General features: G+C 43.7%; 1 protein-coding gene across 1 annotated transcript in view; it reads right to left on the bottom strand.

Moving 5' to 3' along the window:
• The window catches only part of LOC144380720 (serine/threonine-protein kinase Nek11-like), a 68,975-nt gene that overhangs the window by 33,390 nt on the left and 17,707 nt on the right, over positions 1-17,878 (bottom strand). Inside the window, exon 3 of the mRNA XM_078065551.1 lies at positions 12,190-12,286. Within this exon, the coding sequence (XP_077921677.1) occupies positions 12,190-12,254 (65 nt within the window). The 5' untranslated portion in view covers positions 12,255-12,286. The remainder of the gene's footprint in view (positions 1-12,189; positions 12,287-17,878) is intronic.

Below are 17,878 nucleotides of genomic sequence, written 5' to 3'. Positions count from 1 at the left end.
AGAAGATTTTTTTCAGGGAGGGTGAGATTCTGAAGGCATAGATGTGAGCAAAAGCCCAAGAAGTAGAAGAATGGCCAAGGTGTCTGGCATGAGAACATTTTATTTTGCTCCCAAGAAAGGGATGAAAGCAAAAATAAATAAACAAATAAATAAAAATGCTGGAAAACTGGAGCGAAGCTGGGGCTGGAGACCTCTGGGAGGATAGTGGACTTTGGGCTATACCCCAAGATCCCCAGCTTTGGGGAGTGGCCCCGGCAGGGAGCCCTGAGCTCACAGCCCAACTGGGGAACCACCCTGGTCCTGCAGCCAGTGACTGGCAAGCGCGAGGCTCTCAAGCTCAGCCCCCTCCCGTCAACTTGGGGCAACTTTGCAGGGTCATCCCAGCTTCTGCACATCCCATCTGGTCAACGAGGCCTTGCTGAGACAGTACCACAGGCTCAACCTCTCTCCCTCTGCCCAGTCCGACTTCCTTCTCTCCCCCAGCATGTATGGACCCAGAGAGCCAGCCCCAGTGCTGGAAACTTTCTGCAGCAAAATGATCTCAGAGCCTGCTTTCTGGTGAGTATATCTGCAACAGGAGCTAAAGAGCACTTCTCTAAGAACAGGGATGCCTACGTGACTAGTTGGAAGTTGCTTAAGTCTTTGTGACACGACGCCTTTATCACTGGCTTTCAGATCTTCAAAAAAGTCTAGCGCCCTCACAGACGATTTGGTTTAGTAGGAGTATTGGGGAAAACGGACAAAGAGACTAGATTTTCAGCTAGACCAGTATGGCACAGAAAGGGGACAATGGAGACAGAAGATGAGATATTCATAACTTGTAGGGATTTGCAGAACTCCCAGGAAGGGCTGCGAACTATCATGGGATGTGGACTTAGGGCTTAAGCCAAAGTTGCCCAGACCTAAGAGGCAGGAACAAACTGGCTGACATGTGGGTTAGCAGAGATGAGGGGCTTTACCTTCATAGAAAGGGGCTCAGTAGTTCCTGGGCAGGGAAGTAGATGTAACAGGTCCATGTGAGGGAGAGGGCATCCTCTGAGCAGTGCACGGACCTGTCCAACCCTTTGGAAGAGATGGGCCCCTCCTCTGAACTTCCTGGTTGTTGGCTCCACTCAGGTGGCACCTGACATTCTCCCGTCTTGTGAATCATACTTCAAGTGTCCAGTGTCCCTAGTGAGGGTGTAAGGTGTCTCCCTTGCCTCGTGTCTTACGGCACTCAGTGCCTCACATAACAGACTCTTAAGAAAAACACAAGCAATTGATTGTAGACCTTGAGACAGCTAAGTAAGAAGTCTGACCAGCTCTGTAAAGACTCTCTTAAACCTTGTATGTAAATTTGAAACCACTGCTCTCTGGACGAGAAGCCCTCATTTGCTGGTCATCAGGCCTTCCTTACAGACAAGTTTTTGTTTGTTGTTTTGAAATTGAAATGCTGGCTTCAATCAGCAGTTCCTTCAGAAGCGCTGCTGCCGGACACTGACCTTTCATTAAAGAGCGGGACTGCTGGAAGCATAACTAATACCTCTTCAGGGAGATTTGGAAAGCGGAGAAGAGAACATCACTTCATCTATTTCTCCACTGAAAGGTTATTTCAATCAATGAGATAGAATGAGCTTTATTCATAAAGCACTTGGAAATCCTAAAAGACTTCGTATTAAATATATTTGACAAAGGAGAAGCCTGGGCTGGGAGGATGAGATGCTGTCAAAATACGGATCTCAAACACCCACCAACTCAGAAAAGCATGTGATGGGGCCTAGGATTTGATAGTGGCAGACCGAGCCTGGAAGCCAGCTTTGGCCTTTCTGTAGCTACAGCTTCTCAAAGTGGGGTGGCAAGTACTTGTTACTACAAAGTGAGAACAAGTAGATTCCAGAATCTGACACCAGGCATGTGGAAGGCTCATGGTAATTAAAAGGCGCCTTTAGAGTTCCTGATGGGACCCAGGCTTTTGTGTCACTTGGCTCCGACTGTCACCATCCGACTCCGGTTGTGGTTAGCGGCACTAGTTTGGGGATTAACCATACTTCTATTCCAAACGTAGCCTTGCCACTTACTAGCTGTGTGACCATGGGGAAGTTTCTTAACCTCCTGAAGTACAACCTCTTTACTTGTAAAATGGAGAGTCTTGCCATCTCACAGGTATGTGGTGAGAGCTGTATGTGGTGGAGGGTGTCTGTCTGTCTTAGCACACTCCCCTTATCACACCTCCTCTGTGCATTGAAAGCAAGCTTCCCTTCACATAAACATGGCTATGGCTTTGGTCCAATTCAGAACCTGAGCTGATACTATTACAAACCTCCTGCAACTCCATCTTGGAAGCATTTTTAGCAAGTGCTTAATGCTCCACCATCATTTTTCCAAGTAATTGCTACTGCACCATGAGCCGTATCTCAGGTTAACAAGAAGGACAATAAAGGTCATGGGCTTCTCATCTTCAGTTTGACCTTCCTCGGTCAAGGTCTTCCTGTGATTGAAAATGAAAGAAAAATTTCAAGAACTTCTGAGCCAGCTAGCTGAGACTGAACCAATTACTATGTTTGACCTCAGTGTTACTATAGAACCTCCTCGTGCCTTCTGCAGCCTCTAAATAGTTGCCTTCAGCCCTCATCACAGCACTCGGCAGGGCTGTGCTCTGACCTTGCCCAGACCTTTCCAAACAGCTGACATGAGAGCTCAAGGATGGAATCTGTAGGAAACTCATCACAGCCCTGCAGCACTCAAAGAACGACCTGCAACCGCAGCAGCTAACACAAGACCTAGTGCCCTCTGGCCAAGGACAGGCCTCTGTGATGCACACACACAAATACACAAACCAGTGTTGAGCATCGAAGCGGCAAGCGCTGTGTCGGGCATGCCACACGGGTAAGTCACGAGTGCATCCCACTAAACGCACCAGGCACTAGGTAGCTCTGTCAGAACCACCTTGCTTCCCATCTTCCTCAACAAAGACTATCTGCTCACTGCCCACTTATAGGAGAGCAACCCCCATTTGGGCAAGATGCTGCACATCACCACCCTGACTCCAGCTGGTCGCAACTAAGATCACTGACACCAAGGTCAACAGGCCTGGAAAGTGCTCTTCCTACATGTTAGGGAGTTAGGGCACCATGGATTTCTTCACCTCATTAAGATAATTCACACAAACATCACTGGCTAAATGGCTAAACCCCCCCCCAACATACACACATACACACACACACACACACACATCACTTTTTGTTAATCCACGTGAGCAATACCATTTGTCTCCCAATACACAATGTTTCTGGGGAAACTGGGTTGGAAAGCTCAGCTGAACCCTGAGGCCAAAGAGGCTTCTTCCCTTCCACTCCAAATCTAGACTTCGAGACATTTTCTGAAGTTGACTCTCAAGTGTGTTTGCTGACAGAGATGAAAATACAACTTCCTAAATTCCAAAAAATATACCAAAAGCAAAGTTAAATAGACCCCACAGTAAAAGACTACATTTATAAGAGAGACAGAGAGAGGGAGGGAGGGAGAGAAGGAGGCAGAGTGGGGGAGAGAAAGAGGGGAAGATAATAGAAAACATAAAATCCGAAAGTTTGATAACATACTCTGTGGGGAAACCAGAGAGTAGGCACTTTCCTACATTGCTGGCTGGAATGCAAAAAGGCACTCGGAAATGCCTACAAGGATTATATATGCATTTACCCTTTGATCAAGCAATCCCACCTCTAGAAATCTACCTCAAAGATAAACTGGAAATAAAACAAAAAAGCTGAATGCACAGGCTATTCATTTTGGTGCTATTTCTAATAGCTAAAGCTGGAAAAATCCGTACATCCATCTAGGGGGCAGGGTGAATGAACAACAGTCCGTCCACACAAAGGAGACCATGGAAGCTGTGAAAAGGAATGAAGTCTATGAAGTAATCTCCAGGATATATTGCTAAGTGAAGCAGACAAAAGTGTGTATAATGTGCTACCGATTTCTTAAGAAGTGAGAGATAGGATGCCTTTATTTTTCAAATGAAAGGATGATCCATAAAATTTTTTTTAGATTATTCCCTCTTGGGGAAGGGAGAGAATAGGGTAAGGGATCAAGGATAGAAGCTATCTTCTATAAATATACTTTTTTGGGCACCTGGGTGGCTCAGTTGGTTAAGCGACTGCCTTCGGCTCAGGTCATGATCCTGGAGTCCCTGGATCGAGTCCCGCATCGGGCTCCCTGCTCGGCAGGGAGTCTGCTTCTCCCTCTGACCCTCCCCCCTCTCATGTGCTTGCTCTCTCTCATTCTCTCTCAAATAAATAAATAAATAAAAATCTTAAAAAAAAAAAAAAATATACTTTTTTATGGATTTGACTTTGGACCCATGGAACCACTTTACATAATTAAGAAACAAAAGTAATAAAACAAAAGCAGTTTCTAAATATTTGAAACAAATAAACTTTTATATACCCATACAGAGACTAATGATTCAGCTAAATATAGATGGGTTGCATGCATGTGAGGTAATTACTGAGGCGAAGGAAAGAACCATGCAGAAGAGTTACAAAGAGAAAAGTACTTGGAGCTCACACAGGACCAGGAACAGTGGCTCTTCACACCTGCCAAACTGTCCTTTATTATTAAACCTGACCATTCACTGGCCATTAGGTAGAGTATACAGAAGGGTCTCACCTCAGTAATGGGCAATAATCAGCCATAGCTTTAAGGCTGCCCTGGTCCTACATGACAAAGCTCAGAAGTAAGACCCAAGTGTATCAAAGTGTTTCCCAGTAACTTAACTGAATCCTAAAACAAAGTTCAAGACTGCTTGTTGGAATACAAAAATAACCAGCAACAACAAAGTAAAACTCACAATGCCAGACATTCAGTCAAACATCACCTGGAATACCAGGAAGTAGAGAGATATTACCTATAATTAGGAGAAAAAATCAATCAATCGAAACCAACCCAGAAATGACACAGATATTAGAATTAGCAGACAAGGACATTAAAATAATTAAACCATATTCTACTTGTTCAAGTAGCTGGAGGAAATATTGACTATGTTAATCAAAGACATGAAAGATATATATATATTAGAAAAGACTCAAACCAAACTTCTAGAGAAGAAAACGTCAATGTTTCAGGTGAAAAATACACTGATTGGGATTAACAGCAGATAAGACATTGCAGAGGAAAAGACTAGTTAAGTTGAAAACAGAGCCATGGAAACTAAAATGAAACAGAGAGAGGGGAAAAAAGGCCTCAAAAAAAAAAAAAAAACTAAAACCCCAGAGCATCAGTGAGCTGTGGACAACATCAAGAAGCCTGATATATGTATCATTGTATTTTCCAAAGAGGAGACACACGTCCACACAGCAAATATTTTGTTTTTCCTGTGCCCTGTGCATGAATTGTCAATGTAGAGGTGATTCAGAGTTGTGGTCACAAAGAGCTGCCATCCCTCTCATCAAGAAGATTTCTTAGGTCCCAAATGTTTTTCAGGGCATTGACTTTCCAACTGGAGAAATGGGCTCAGAAGCTTCCTGAGAACCTTAGGCTTTGTCCATGGGTACCCATTCTCAGGCTGAGTCTTAGTGAGGTGGATCCCATCCCTAGAACTTTGTCCTGCTGAGCAGGACAGTAGAGTCCAGTCCTCCCCCATGGTTCCCAGGCATTAAGGCCTCTTGGCCATGGCAAGAACCTGAGGAGTCCCTGACAGGGAAACCAGAAGTTCATCTTCACAATATCCTGGGTAGTGAGTCCCTCTAATAGCAGGCTTAGTGGGTCCACAAACCTTCAGGACAACTGCTCATGAGGTGTCTGAAACCATAGCCCAAACCTGGCTCTCCTTGTGACAATTCTATGGGGAAAAAAGGAATTCAGAACTACTACAAGGGTCTAACATATAACTATGCATAGATCTAGATCCTTATCCACAACTACCATCCAGTTACAATGGGGGCCTATGATACTAAGTGATGAGTCCACTTCTATGATATTCTGGAAAAGATAAAACTCCTATAGGGGCAGAAAATGGATCAGTGGTTGCCAGGAGCAAGGTATGATGGGAGAGATGGGTTATAAAGAGGAAGCACAAGGAATTTTTGGAGGTTCTATAATCTTCTATAGAAACTGTTCCATAATCTTGACTGCAGTGATGGTTATATGACTATAGGCACTTATCAAAATTGATAGAACTACATACTAAAAATTGATAGAATTTTCTTGTTACACATTTGTCAAATTTCAGAGAACTGTATACTAAAAAAGGTAAGCTTTATTAGATATAAATTATACCTTCCTTAATAAAATAGGAGACAAGTAAAAAAAAGTCTAAAAAACTGAAGCCTTAAAAACATAAATATATTTTATATTATATTTGGCTTTTATTAAGATTGATCCCAATTCATACTCTGGTAAGAAACTCCCCCCACGGTGAAATCCTTTAGATTTAGTGCTTCTCAAAATTTAATATGTATATGAATCTCCAGAGAACTTATTAAAATGCAGATTCTAATTTAGGAGGGGTGAGGGCAGAGATTCTGCATTTCTCAGAAGCTTCTAGGTGATGTCGATGCTGTTGGTCTATGGAGCACACTTTAAGCAGCAAAGCCAAGGACTCTAGTCAGATTACTTGATATATACAGGCCAGGAGAACTATTCATTCAGGTTGAAAAACACCTTTGTGGCATGATACAGTGTCTTGGCCTGTGTGTGTTAAAGGACAAATCCCTTTGCAACAGTGTGTCACTTACCATCCTCAGAGCTGAAAGCTGACCAACTGGACCATTCTGGAACCAGGCCTGGAATCAAATCCAGCTAATGGTTGCAAAGAAAACTTGTCAACAGAAATCCCAAAACCCCTGCCCTGAGGGTAGAAGCTTCAGGAGGCCCATGAAGCCACAGTGGCCTATGAAGCCACAAAGGCCCATCCATTTATCCATCCATCCATCCATCCATCCATCCAACCATCCAACCATCCAACCATCATATATGAATAGCAACCTCTCTGCAAATGTGCATGGAAATTACTTAGTCAGAAAGGAAGTCAATACTGATTTCTTGTGATTCTGCTGACTCTGAGCGGCACCACCTGGCAGCTGCTGAGAGCCCAGTGCTGCCTGCGCCCCCAGCAGGGAGTTTCATCTGTGGACTGGTCTCCCAGCAGGAGTAAGAAGTAGCTGTGACAGGAAACTAAGAGTTGGAGGATGATGGTAAATGGCTGGTTTTTATATTCAGCAACTTCATGACACTTTCCCAGGGAACTGGCACTTCTTTTTGCATGCTTAAAAGAAAAAACCACTATATAAATATCTTCACAGCTTCTTCGCCCACAGATGCCCTTAGGTATAAAACATCACGTAGCAGACTAACACATGCCAATACCTTCGGATACTTCACTTGGGGCTTTTCAAGAGGAACTAACCACATGTATATTGAGAGTCTTATTATAAGTTGTTAACATTTATTGAGCACTTACTATGTGCCACAAACTATCCTAAGTGCAATTCATACCTTCATGATCTCAACATGACATCACCTCACAGCAACCCCACGAAGTAGGAACCACTATTGGCTCTTCTTTACAGATGAGAACTCTCAGGCACAAGGAGGCTGGGTAATTCGTCCAAGGATGCACACTAGTAATAATAAGCAGGGATATAAACTCCAGCAGTTGCTGTCTCCCTGCCCCATACCTTTCCCCTCCTGACCACTATCCTAGGGTCTGCTCTATGCCTGGCGCTGCGTGTATGAATGCTCACTAAGCCTTGGGGTCTCCCAGCTGGGAGAACTTGAAGAAACATGGCATTAGGATCACCACGTGTGTTACTCCCCAATTTCCTTAGCTTCGCTTTCTCACAGTAGGAGATGATTGCATGATACCCTTGCCACTTGCATGATACCCTTAAAACATCACACAGTAAGCCTGGAGAGGTACTGATAACTGAGCTGGAAGGTTTGTTCTTCCCTAGATCTTACCTTTCTCATGTAAAACTGGGGAAGGCTGTGGAGGGAGCAGATCTGGGAGGGAAATCAGGAGTTCAGTTTTGGACATCCTGAGTCTGAAATGCCTCATGTATATCCAAAAGGGAGATATCAAAGAGCAGGTTCAAATTCACATACTACTGAAAAATTAATGGATGACAAGATACGGTGAATGGGACTCTCTTAAGAGTAACATGGAAGAATAGTTGGGAGTAGAGATAGAACAAGGTTTACCATGAGCTGATAATTGTTGAGCTGACTGATGAATCCATTGGGATTAATTATACTCTTCTGACTACTTTTGTATGTCTGCAACTTCCCAAAGTAAATTTTTAAAAATTCAGAAGGAGGGGCGCCTGGGTGGCAGTCAGTTGAGCATTTGACTCTTGGTTTTGGCTCAGGTCGTAACCTCAGGTGGTGAGATTGAGCCCCACATTGGGCTCTCAGCGTGGAGTCTATTTGGGATTCTCTCTCCCTCTCCCTCTGCCCTTCTCCCCCCACCCCGCTCTCATTCCCTCTCAAATAAATAAATAAATCTTAAAAAAAACTCAGAAGGACACAGCATCACTTACATAGAATATCATACAAAATATAAAACCTAGGTCTAATCATAAAGGAATACGAGACAAACCCAAATTGAAGGACAGCCTACAAAATAATCCATCCGTACTCTTCAAAAATGTCAATGTTATGAAAGATAACAAAACACTAAGGAACTGGCACCAAAGACACATAACAACTATATGAAATGTGTGAAACTGGTTTGTATCCTGGATCAGGAAAAAAAATTGCTATAAAGGACATTATTTGGTCAATCAGTGAAATTTGAATGTTGATTAGTATATTATGTAATATATATTGGTGTGAAATATCTTAAATTTAATCATTTACTGAGCTTATATATGAAAATGTCAATATTCTTCGGAGTTTCACACTTAAATACTTAGGTGTGAGAAGTCATGATGAATAAAACTTATTCTCAAATGATACAGTAATAATAACAATTATAATAATATATAAATATATGTCTACATTATATAGATAGATAGGAAGAGATTATGCAAATGTGGCAGAATGTTAACAACCAGTGAATCTAGGTGAAGCATATGTCATATTTCTTGTGCTGTTCTTTCAACTTTTCTATAGGCTTAATCTTTTTCAAAATCAATTTTTAAAAAATTATCATGATTAACCTGATGCAGTTAGTATCCCTAAAATACATCCCTTGCATTCCCTTCATTATATTCTTTTGAATAAAAAGCTATCTTCTTTATTCCTTAATGATAGGTACAAAACACTTGACTTTTCCTTAAGAAGGCCTCTTGTATGTATCAGTTTTCTCTGCATTACGTCAGTCACTCATTACAGCAGGCCCTGCAGGTACTCTCCACTGGCGGAGAACCTTGGCTGAAGAATGTCTTGCTCAGTCACAGTCCCTTCCCAGGATAGCCCACATCCAATGCTTGTTGACTGGGGGCTGTAAAGTCCTGGCCCTCTTGCCCCAACTCAGGATGGTTCTACGGGGCCATCCCCGCTTCAGAGCTCTCTGTAGGGTCCACTGAGGCCTCAAATGAGACCATGTCACAGCCTATTGTGGCCCTGTGCCCAGTCCACTTCCTTCCCCTCCTTGCTACATGTGGTGGCCTCATGAACACTCCCTCACAAACCTCCTGCACAGTAATCCCCACCTCTCAGTCTACCTTCCCAGGGACCCAACTGTGGCAATAATATGACCATTTTGCAGATGAGGAAACAGAACCTTTGAAGATCACTTGCCTAAGGTCAGAAAACCATTTATTGGTAAAGCCATGACTCGGACTCCAAATCTGTTGGCCTCCAGCTTCCCCTCCCTTCGATTTACCTTTCCAAATCCTACTTCTCGATTAAGGACAGGGCCAAGTTCCCACTTCTCTCATTGGTCTCCCTGACTTCCCCTTTCTGACCTCGAAGCTCTCACCATCTGCTCCATTTGGCGCATGGGCATGGTCCCACTTGGAGGCTTTCCTGAATCCTTACCTCATATTACAAAATCATTGTGTTGTCATTTAGCTTTCCACTTTGAAGTTTGGTGCTTTCTCTGCATTGTAAGTTCCTGGGGATAAAGGTCATTCATTGCTCTTCATGTCCCAACAGTTGCTGTGCACACGCAGAGCACACAGCACATTACTGTGCAAGAATGGCAAGATCCCCTCTCTTCTGGCTGTGTTCTAAGTCTTAGAACAGGAAGCACAGCATCCTCAAAAGATACTTAGCCCTGTGGCTGCAATTTCCTTTTTGCCATTTCTGGAATGGTACAGGGCTTTGCGACGTGGGATATGAGGGGATGGCAGGCTATTCTGCCAAAGAAACAATACCAACCATGGGGAGAGAACCCAAGCTGCACTGATCCACATTAGAACGTGAGCCAGAAAACACCTGGTCAAATTCAAATTCAGTCAAGCAACAAGGAAGGAAAAAAAAAAATACTAGGACTGAAATCACTAGAACGTATCTTTGTCATTTATTTTGCCAAAACGACTTTCATTTTAATTAGTTAAAGCGTTTCATAATATGCTAGCAAATGGAATGTTGTGTACTCTGCAAAAGTAATGAAGTCTTAGATCAAAAATCTGACAATACCACGTTATTAAATTTTAAGGGAGAAATAGTTGAGTAGCTTTTCTTTGAAGATTATCAACTGGGAGATTAACAAAGGCTTTTCCATAATCTCCTCCTAGCAAGGAGAAGGGGAAGGAGGCAGAGGCAAGAAAGTTTAGTCCAAACTCCCTCTCACTTCCAGTTCCTGGGCTTCACTTGTTTCCATGGTAACTCTGTTACTAGGTGGCCACTCAGACAGAAGCAGGACTTGAAACAATAGGCATCTAAACACATTACCAGCTTTACACTTGGAAATAATTTTCAGCATTTTTTTCTCCTTTGCTGTCAAACATTAACCTGTATGATGATGTGTGGTGTTGCAAGAACAATATAAATGCATATTGACTGAAAAATAATGTTTGCCAAACTTCCCTAACTGTGCATGAACACCACCAATACAGGAAGTCGATTTTAGAAAAAAGTTTCTGAGTTGGAACATCTGTAGGAGGGGTCTCCAAACTATAGAGCCCACAGGCCAAATCTGTGGCCTGCCACTTGTTTTGTACATCTTGTGAGCTAAGAATTGTTTTTACATTTTTAAGTGGTTGAAAAAAATCAAAATAATATTTTGTGATACCTGAAAATTATACAAAATTCAAATTTCAGTCTGAAATAATGTTTTATTGAAGCACAGCCATGCTTACTCATTTATATATTGTCTAAGGCTGCTTTTTTTAAGATTTTATTTATTTATTTGAGAGAGAGAGAGACAGAGTGTGCACGTACAAGCCGGGGGAGAGGTAGAGGAGAGGGAGAAGCAGACTCTTCACTGAGGAGGGAGCCAGACTGGGGCTCCATCCCAGGACCCTGAGATCATGACCTGAGCCGAAGGCAGACGCTTAACAACTGAGCCACCCAGGCGCCCCGAAGGCTGCTTTTGTGTTACAACAGCAGAGTTGAGTAATTGTGACCGAAACTGTATGGCCCATAGAGCCTATTTACTATCTAGCTCCCCACAGAGAGAATTTGCCAACCGCTGATCTAGAGACATGAATTGTACAGGAAAATTTAGACTAGGAGGCTGGGTACTTCTTCTTTGCCAAGAAGTTTATATCAGGTGCTGTCTTTATTCTTTCAGGCTGCTATAAAATACCATAGACTGGGTAGCTTATCAACAACAGAAGTGTGTTGCTCGAAGTTCTGCAGGCTGGGAAGTCCAAGATCAAAGCACCCACATGCTCGCCTTCTGGTGAGGGCCCGCTCTTCCTTGTTCAAAGCCAGCACCTTCTCCCTGTGTCTCCACATGGCAGAAAGGGCTAAGGAGCTCTCTGGAACCTCTGCTATAAGGCACTAACCCCATTCATGAGGCCTAATGATTTAAGCACTTCCCAAAGGCCCCACCTACTAATACCATCTCCTCTGGAGGTTAGAATCTCAACATATGAATTTGGGGGTGGGTGGGTACACATTCAGACCACAGCAGGAGTTTTCGATGCAGATGCAGGCCTTTCCCACTGAGTTTTTACACATTCCATTCACCTTTGCTTCTAGAAAAGCACAGCTGTTATTTTTGTGAAGACCAAGAGGAATAGCGTTACATGATATGATCACATTCTTTGTCAATAAGGCTCACACTCCACTCTCCTAGGGCTCAGGCAACATGCTACTTACTCCTTCATGTGTTTCATCTTGCTCCTGGCCACTGTGCTGGTGAACACTGTTGGTCCCGGGGACATGTCTGAAGCTGTGCTGGTGACGGTCCTTGTGTCTGAAACATAAATGCACAGCACTTACGGACTTCATCAGCACTCCAGCAACTTGGAGGCAACATTCAAGGGCAATCAGAAAACAGAAGTTAATCCACCTTCGCCACTACGTAACGCTACATTAATTAGAGATGAATTCAATTATGCACATGCACATTAAGGAGATTTATTCCTAATGACAAGATTATTCATAGTTTTAATACGCACAAGGAATTCCAGGACCAAGCCTCTCACCAAAAGGATTACTTAAACAGAACACCATTATTTAAAAGATGGGCTTTATACTAGCAAACTCTCCAGGAAACGCATCAATGGCAAAGCCAACATTCCCGAGGAGCCCTTGGCAGTTGCTTTCAGCAGGTGTGGTATTTGCTCCGATGACTGAGACAGTTTTTCTAATAAGATTAGTTTTCCCTTTATCTTAATCCCGCACCTGAGCATTGCGTTTTTGCAATGGAAAGCAAGATGCTGATGGTGGGGCGGGGGGGGGGGGGTGGGGGGGGGGGTGGGGGTCACCTGCAGCCGTGAACTTCAGCAGAACAGAGCAGAAGGCCAAAATTGGGTTCAGGAAGTAAAGCGTTGTTAATGAGAGCTGCAGTGTTATGAAATCTGCTGAGAAAGCTACAGTTTCTACTGATAAACCCTGGAGGCTCCTACAAGGCATGTTGGAATTGAAGGGAAGGAAATAGTCCATCAACTGAAACCACACTACTTCCCATTAGGAAGCTAAGAGGGCCCCTGAGCGAGGGCTGGGGTTGTGCAGAGTTGGATTTGCATACCGTCCTTCCCTGAGCTGGGGCAGAATCTTCCTTGTGCATTCCTTACATCCCCCACAAGGTGCCTCACACTCCATCAGGAAAAAACATTGAACGCCCTAATATTCATTTATAAATTATATCCACGTAGTTGCTATGTCCCAGAAGGGCCCCATGTTGGGACATTCCCACGCTTCCCACCCCATCTCTTGTAACACGTGACTGTCTGATTTAGGGACCAAATGAGGGAGTGAGAGCCAGTTCTCATATTACATATTAGCAAAGCTTTCTTCTTATATTTTTAAGTTTAAAAAATTAAATGCAAATTCTAGTATTCCTCAACTACACCCTTCTTTTGTACACCCCCTGGGAGGGCATGCATCTCACTTTGAACTGCTTGCTCTCATGGCTATTGTTGAGATGAATACTCTCCTGCTTAACTCTTGGTCAGAATCTCCGATCTTTTCTCAGCCTCCATCGCTAGATGCAGAATTACTGGCTCGACAGGTATGAACTCTATAAAGGACGCCTTCAGAGATAGTTAAATAAAGCTCCTGCTCTTTCTGGTACTTCACCAGTTACGGCCAGTGACTGACTGCTCCCCTTTGGCTCCCTCCTGGCGATCACCCCTTCCACACCCCGAGGGAAGACCCGCCTCAGCCTCCCCTGGCGTCAGACAGAAGCTTTATTTCAGCTTTCCCCTCCCACCAGCTCTGGCCAGGACAGCTGCTTCTCCCCAAGGAAGGCTTTTGTGAGGAGGAGAGATGGCATAGGGGGTTCGTTTCATGTGCTCATTGGTTGCTTTTTATAATCATCTTTCCTAGATCCTGAAAAGTTACTAAAACAATCACCACACCACACCAAGTAAAATGCAAGCTCAAAAACCAGTCCTGCCAAGACTGAAAAGAAGGTGCTGCTTTCCCTTCTCTTCCAGAGAGCTGGCAAATCCTGAAGACTTGTGCAAATAAAGCTCAAAGAAATTTCCAAAAGAGCTGCAGTTTATTTTATTGTGGCCACGATTCCCCTGAGTAGGGCTCTCAGTATTGCTGGGAAAGATGCTAAGCCTTGAGCCAGAGCACAGAACAGGCCAAATACCATTTCAAGTACCAGCGTTGGCAAAGCTCGATGCTCAAGAGCAATTCCTTTTTTCATTTTTCTTATTGGCCAGGCTTTTTCCTCTCCATCCCACCTTTCACCAGGAATAGCAGTTGCTTTATGTCAAAGAGAAGGACAACACATTTAGCAATCATAATAAAAACGACTGGGCTAGAATCATAGACTTCAGCTTATTAGATGAATCCCAGAGTCACTGAATCCAAGTGTGTTTTAGAACTCTGCTTCTCAAACTTCAATGTGATATGAATCACCTAGAGATCTTATTAAAAATGTAGATTCTGTCTTAGTAGGCGCGGGTAGGGTCTGGAATTCTGCATTTCCAACAAGCTTAGACAGGGCAGCTACGTAATTTGTGGGGCCCACAGCTGAATGACAGTGCAAGGCCCCCTGTTCAAAAAGCAAGAGAAAAGCTGATTACTTTCTTCTGCTTCTGATTACTTGTGGACTGTCACGGTGTTTTTTTATGGGGCATTTAATGCTCTCCCTCAGGAACTGGAATAGATACTCTCAAGGAGGGTGAAGACCCTTGCAGGGGCTCAAGGACCCCGCCTGCCCCTGATCGTCCCCTATCTGTGCACAGGCCCCCATAGGGAATGGAGGGTGGTGGGGGCCGGGTAGTTAGGGAGTGGGTGGTGGAGAAATCTTCCCGGGGGATGGCTGGAGGCAGCATGCAAGTGAGGCTTCAAGCCCCCAGCATAGGTTCCATTGTCCCATCAGACTTCACTCATAAACATAAATTCAAAGATAAAATTATTAGAGATTTTACTAAACCCCAAGTGCAAGGCCCCCTCTTGAGCCTGGGACACCATGTAACTGCACTGGTTGCAGGCCCATGAAGCTCTGGTTCTAGAGCTCTGCTTTCTCAGACTTAAAAAATAGATGAATCCTTAATCCTTGTGTTGATTTCCTAAAGTTAATCTTCTCTTTATTAATTTCAACAGAAGGTTCATGGCCTTGGAAGTAGTACGTATGTGTAAGACACATAATGTTAGGTGCATGTATGAATTCACAAATTTCCTGCGAAAACTGTATACCCTCTTCCCAAGGAGCTTCCCGCCACAGGTTGGAAGTGCACCCTCCCATGAGTAAGTCTGCCCCTCGCTGTCTACCTTTGGCTATCCCTCACTTTTGCTTCACCTCCATCTTTTTTCTAAAGAATCGTGGATCTGACAGGAAGCATCGGTTTCTAAGAAGAACGTCCAGCAACCAGTCATCAAATGAAGCTTCTACCTAGGATAATTTTTAAAAAGTGGATATGGGCTGGGCGCCTGGGTGGCTCAGTTGGTTAAGCGACTGCCTTCGGCTCAGGTCATGATCCTGGAGTCCCGGGATCGAGTCCCGCATCGGGCTCCCTGCTCGGCAGGGAGTCTGCTTCTCCCTCTGACCCTCCCCCCTCTCATGTGCTGTCTCTCTCATTCTCTCTCTCTCAAATAAATAAATAAAATCTTTAAAAAAAATAAAAAAAAAAAATAAAAAATAAAAAGTGGATATGGGCACACGTAAGGAGTGGCCAAGGAAGATGTTTAAAAAAACAAAAACATCATAAAAAAACAAAAACAAAAGCAAAAAAACAAAAAACAAAACAAAACAACTCTGACCAGTCTATTCCGCCAGTGGTGAGTTCTGAAGATACTTGACTCGGGTGTGCCTCTGGGAAAAGCCCTGTCGTAGGTGTTAAGTGGCTCTGACTTCAGCCTCAAGCCAGAGAAGAGCAGGGGATCAAATGGCAGCCATGTCCTGCTTCCTTCTACCCACTCACTGTGTGGGTTGTGTGTTCCTTAGGAGACTGTGACCCCACTAGAATAAAGGGAGAGTGACTATGGTCACACCGTGGAGAATTCCACTGTGCTCATGGCTCAAACCACAGGTCAGCCTCAAAATGGAAGGTCCAGACATTTTGAAAAGAAGGTGGTGACAGGAAATGTAACCTGGAACAATTTCAGCTCTCGCTTCCTTCTTCCATCCCCATCATGCCCTTCCCTGGAACAGGTAGGACCTGTGATTCCTAGGGAAACACAACAGCAAACCGATGCCACATAGCGGTTCTGGTGAGTTTCCTTTTAAACCAACCACAGTCTTCCCTTGTGTCATTGAGCCTGGGGTCTGTCTCCCTCAAATTCTCCTCTCTCTCCTCTAGGCCCCGTCACGGTCGGCTCTCTGCCATCCTCCTTTCCTGGGTCCCATCTTTCCACGGCTCACCCCTGCTTTCCATCCTTGGTTCCTGTACCTTCCTGTCTCAGGTACAGGACTTGTATTTCGGTACTTAGATTTAGGGTCTTTTAAAAACTTTATTTCTATCCAAATTCATCCCAAATCAGCATTAATAACAACAACAACAATAATAATGGCTAACCCTTTTTTAGTAGACAAATGCCAGGCCCTGTGCTGAGCAGCTTACCTGTAAATCATGTCATGTGAGGGTTCTGGGAAGTAGGTACATTTTTCAACGAACGAGCTTTGAGACAGTAAGTAACCTACCCAAGTTCATTACAACTGACACATGACATAGCCGGAACTCGAAACCAGGCCTTGTTTTATTCCACAGTCCTAGATGTTGGCAACCCTACTGGCACCTTCCCAGAGTGCATATCCACTCTATGGCAGCCCCTGGGCCAGATGTTAGCTGACGCACTGCCCGCCATGGTTTGCTTTCTAATACTCAGAGTCACAGAGATGAATCTGTTACTCCACTCCCCTATACTTTTCTTTTCTTTTCTTTTTTTGATTATTTATTTATTTGAGAGAGAGAGGGGGAGAGCACACAAGCAGGCAGAGTAGCAGGCAGAGGCAGAGGGAGAAGCAGGCTTCCCGTGGAGCAGGGAGCCCGATGTAGGGCTCGATCCCAGGACCCCGGGATCATGACCTGAGCTGAAGGCAGATGCTTAACCAACTGAGCCACCCAGGCGCCCCTCCCCTATACTTTTCTAACCAGTTAGTAAGCTCCCTGACTACAGAGATTATGTCCTGTTCATCTTTTTTTTTTTAACTTCTTAATCCATTTTCAAGTGTACAATTCAATGGCAATAAGTACATTCGCCATATGCAACTATCACCACTACTTATTTCCAAAACTTTTGCATCACCCCAAACAGAAACTCTACAATCAGGAAATAATTCCCCATGCACCTCTCCCCAAATCCCTACTAACCTCTAATCACTTCCTGTGTCTGTGAATTTTACTGTTCTAGGTACCTTATGTAAATGAACTCATACAATATGCGTCCTGGATCTGGCTTATTTCACTCAGCATACTATTTTCAAGGTTCATCAATGTATGGCATTAGCAGGACTTCCTTTCCACAGACGAATAATATTCTTTGTATGTATACATCACATTTTGTTTATCCATTCATCTGTTGATGGACACTTCAGTTGTTTCCACTTTTTGAGTATTATGAGTAATGCTACAGTAAACATTGGCATACAAGTATCTGAGTACCCACTTTCTATGCTTTTGAGTACATATCTAGGAGTAGAATTCCTGGGTCATATGGTAATTCTATATTTAGCTGATTGAGGAGCCACCAAACTGTTTTCCATAGCAGCTACACTGTTTTACCTTCCCATTATTAGTGTGTGAGAGTTCTCCACATCTTTGCCAACACTGTTATTTTCTGGTTTTTAAATTATAGCCATCCGAGTGGATGTGAGGTGGCATCTCATTGTGGTTTTGATTTGCATTTCCCTAATGACTTTTCATGTGGTTATTGGCCATTTACATAT

The sequence above is a fragment of the Halichoerus grypus genome, unplaced genomic scaffold (assembly GCF_964656455.1).
Source record: "Halichoerus grypus unplaced genomic scaffold, mHalGry1.hap1.1 HAP1_SCAFFOLD_106, whole genome shotgun sequence".
NCBI classification, from domain to species: domain Eukaryota; kingdom Metazoa; phylum Chordata; class Mammalia; order Carnivora; family Phocidae; genus Halichoerus; species Halichoerus grypus.
Note: the sequence above shows the minus strand (reverse complement) of the source record. Positions and strands in the feature narration are given on the sequence as shown.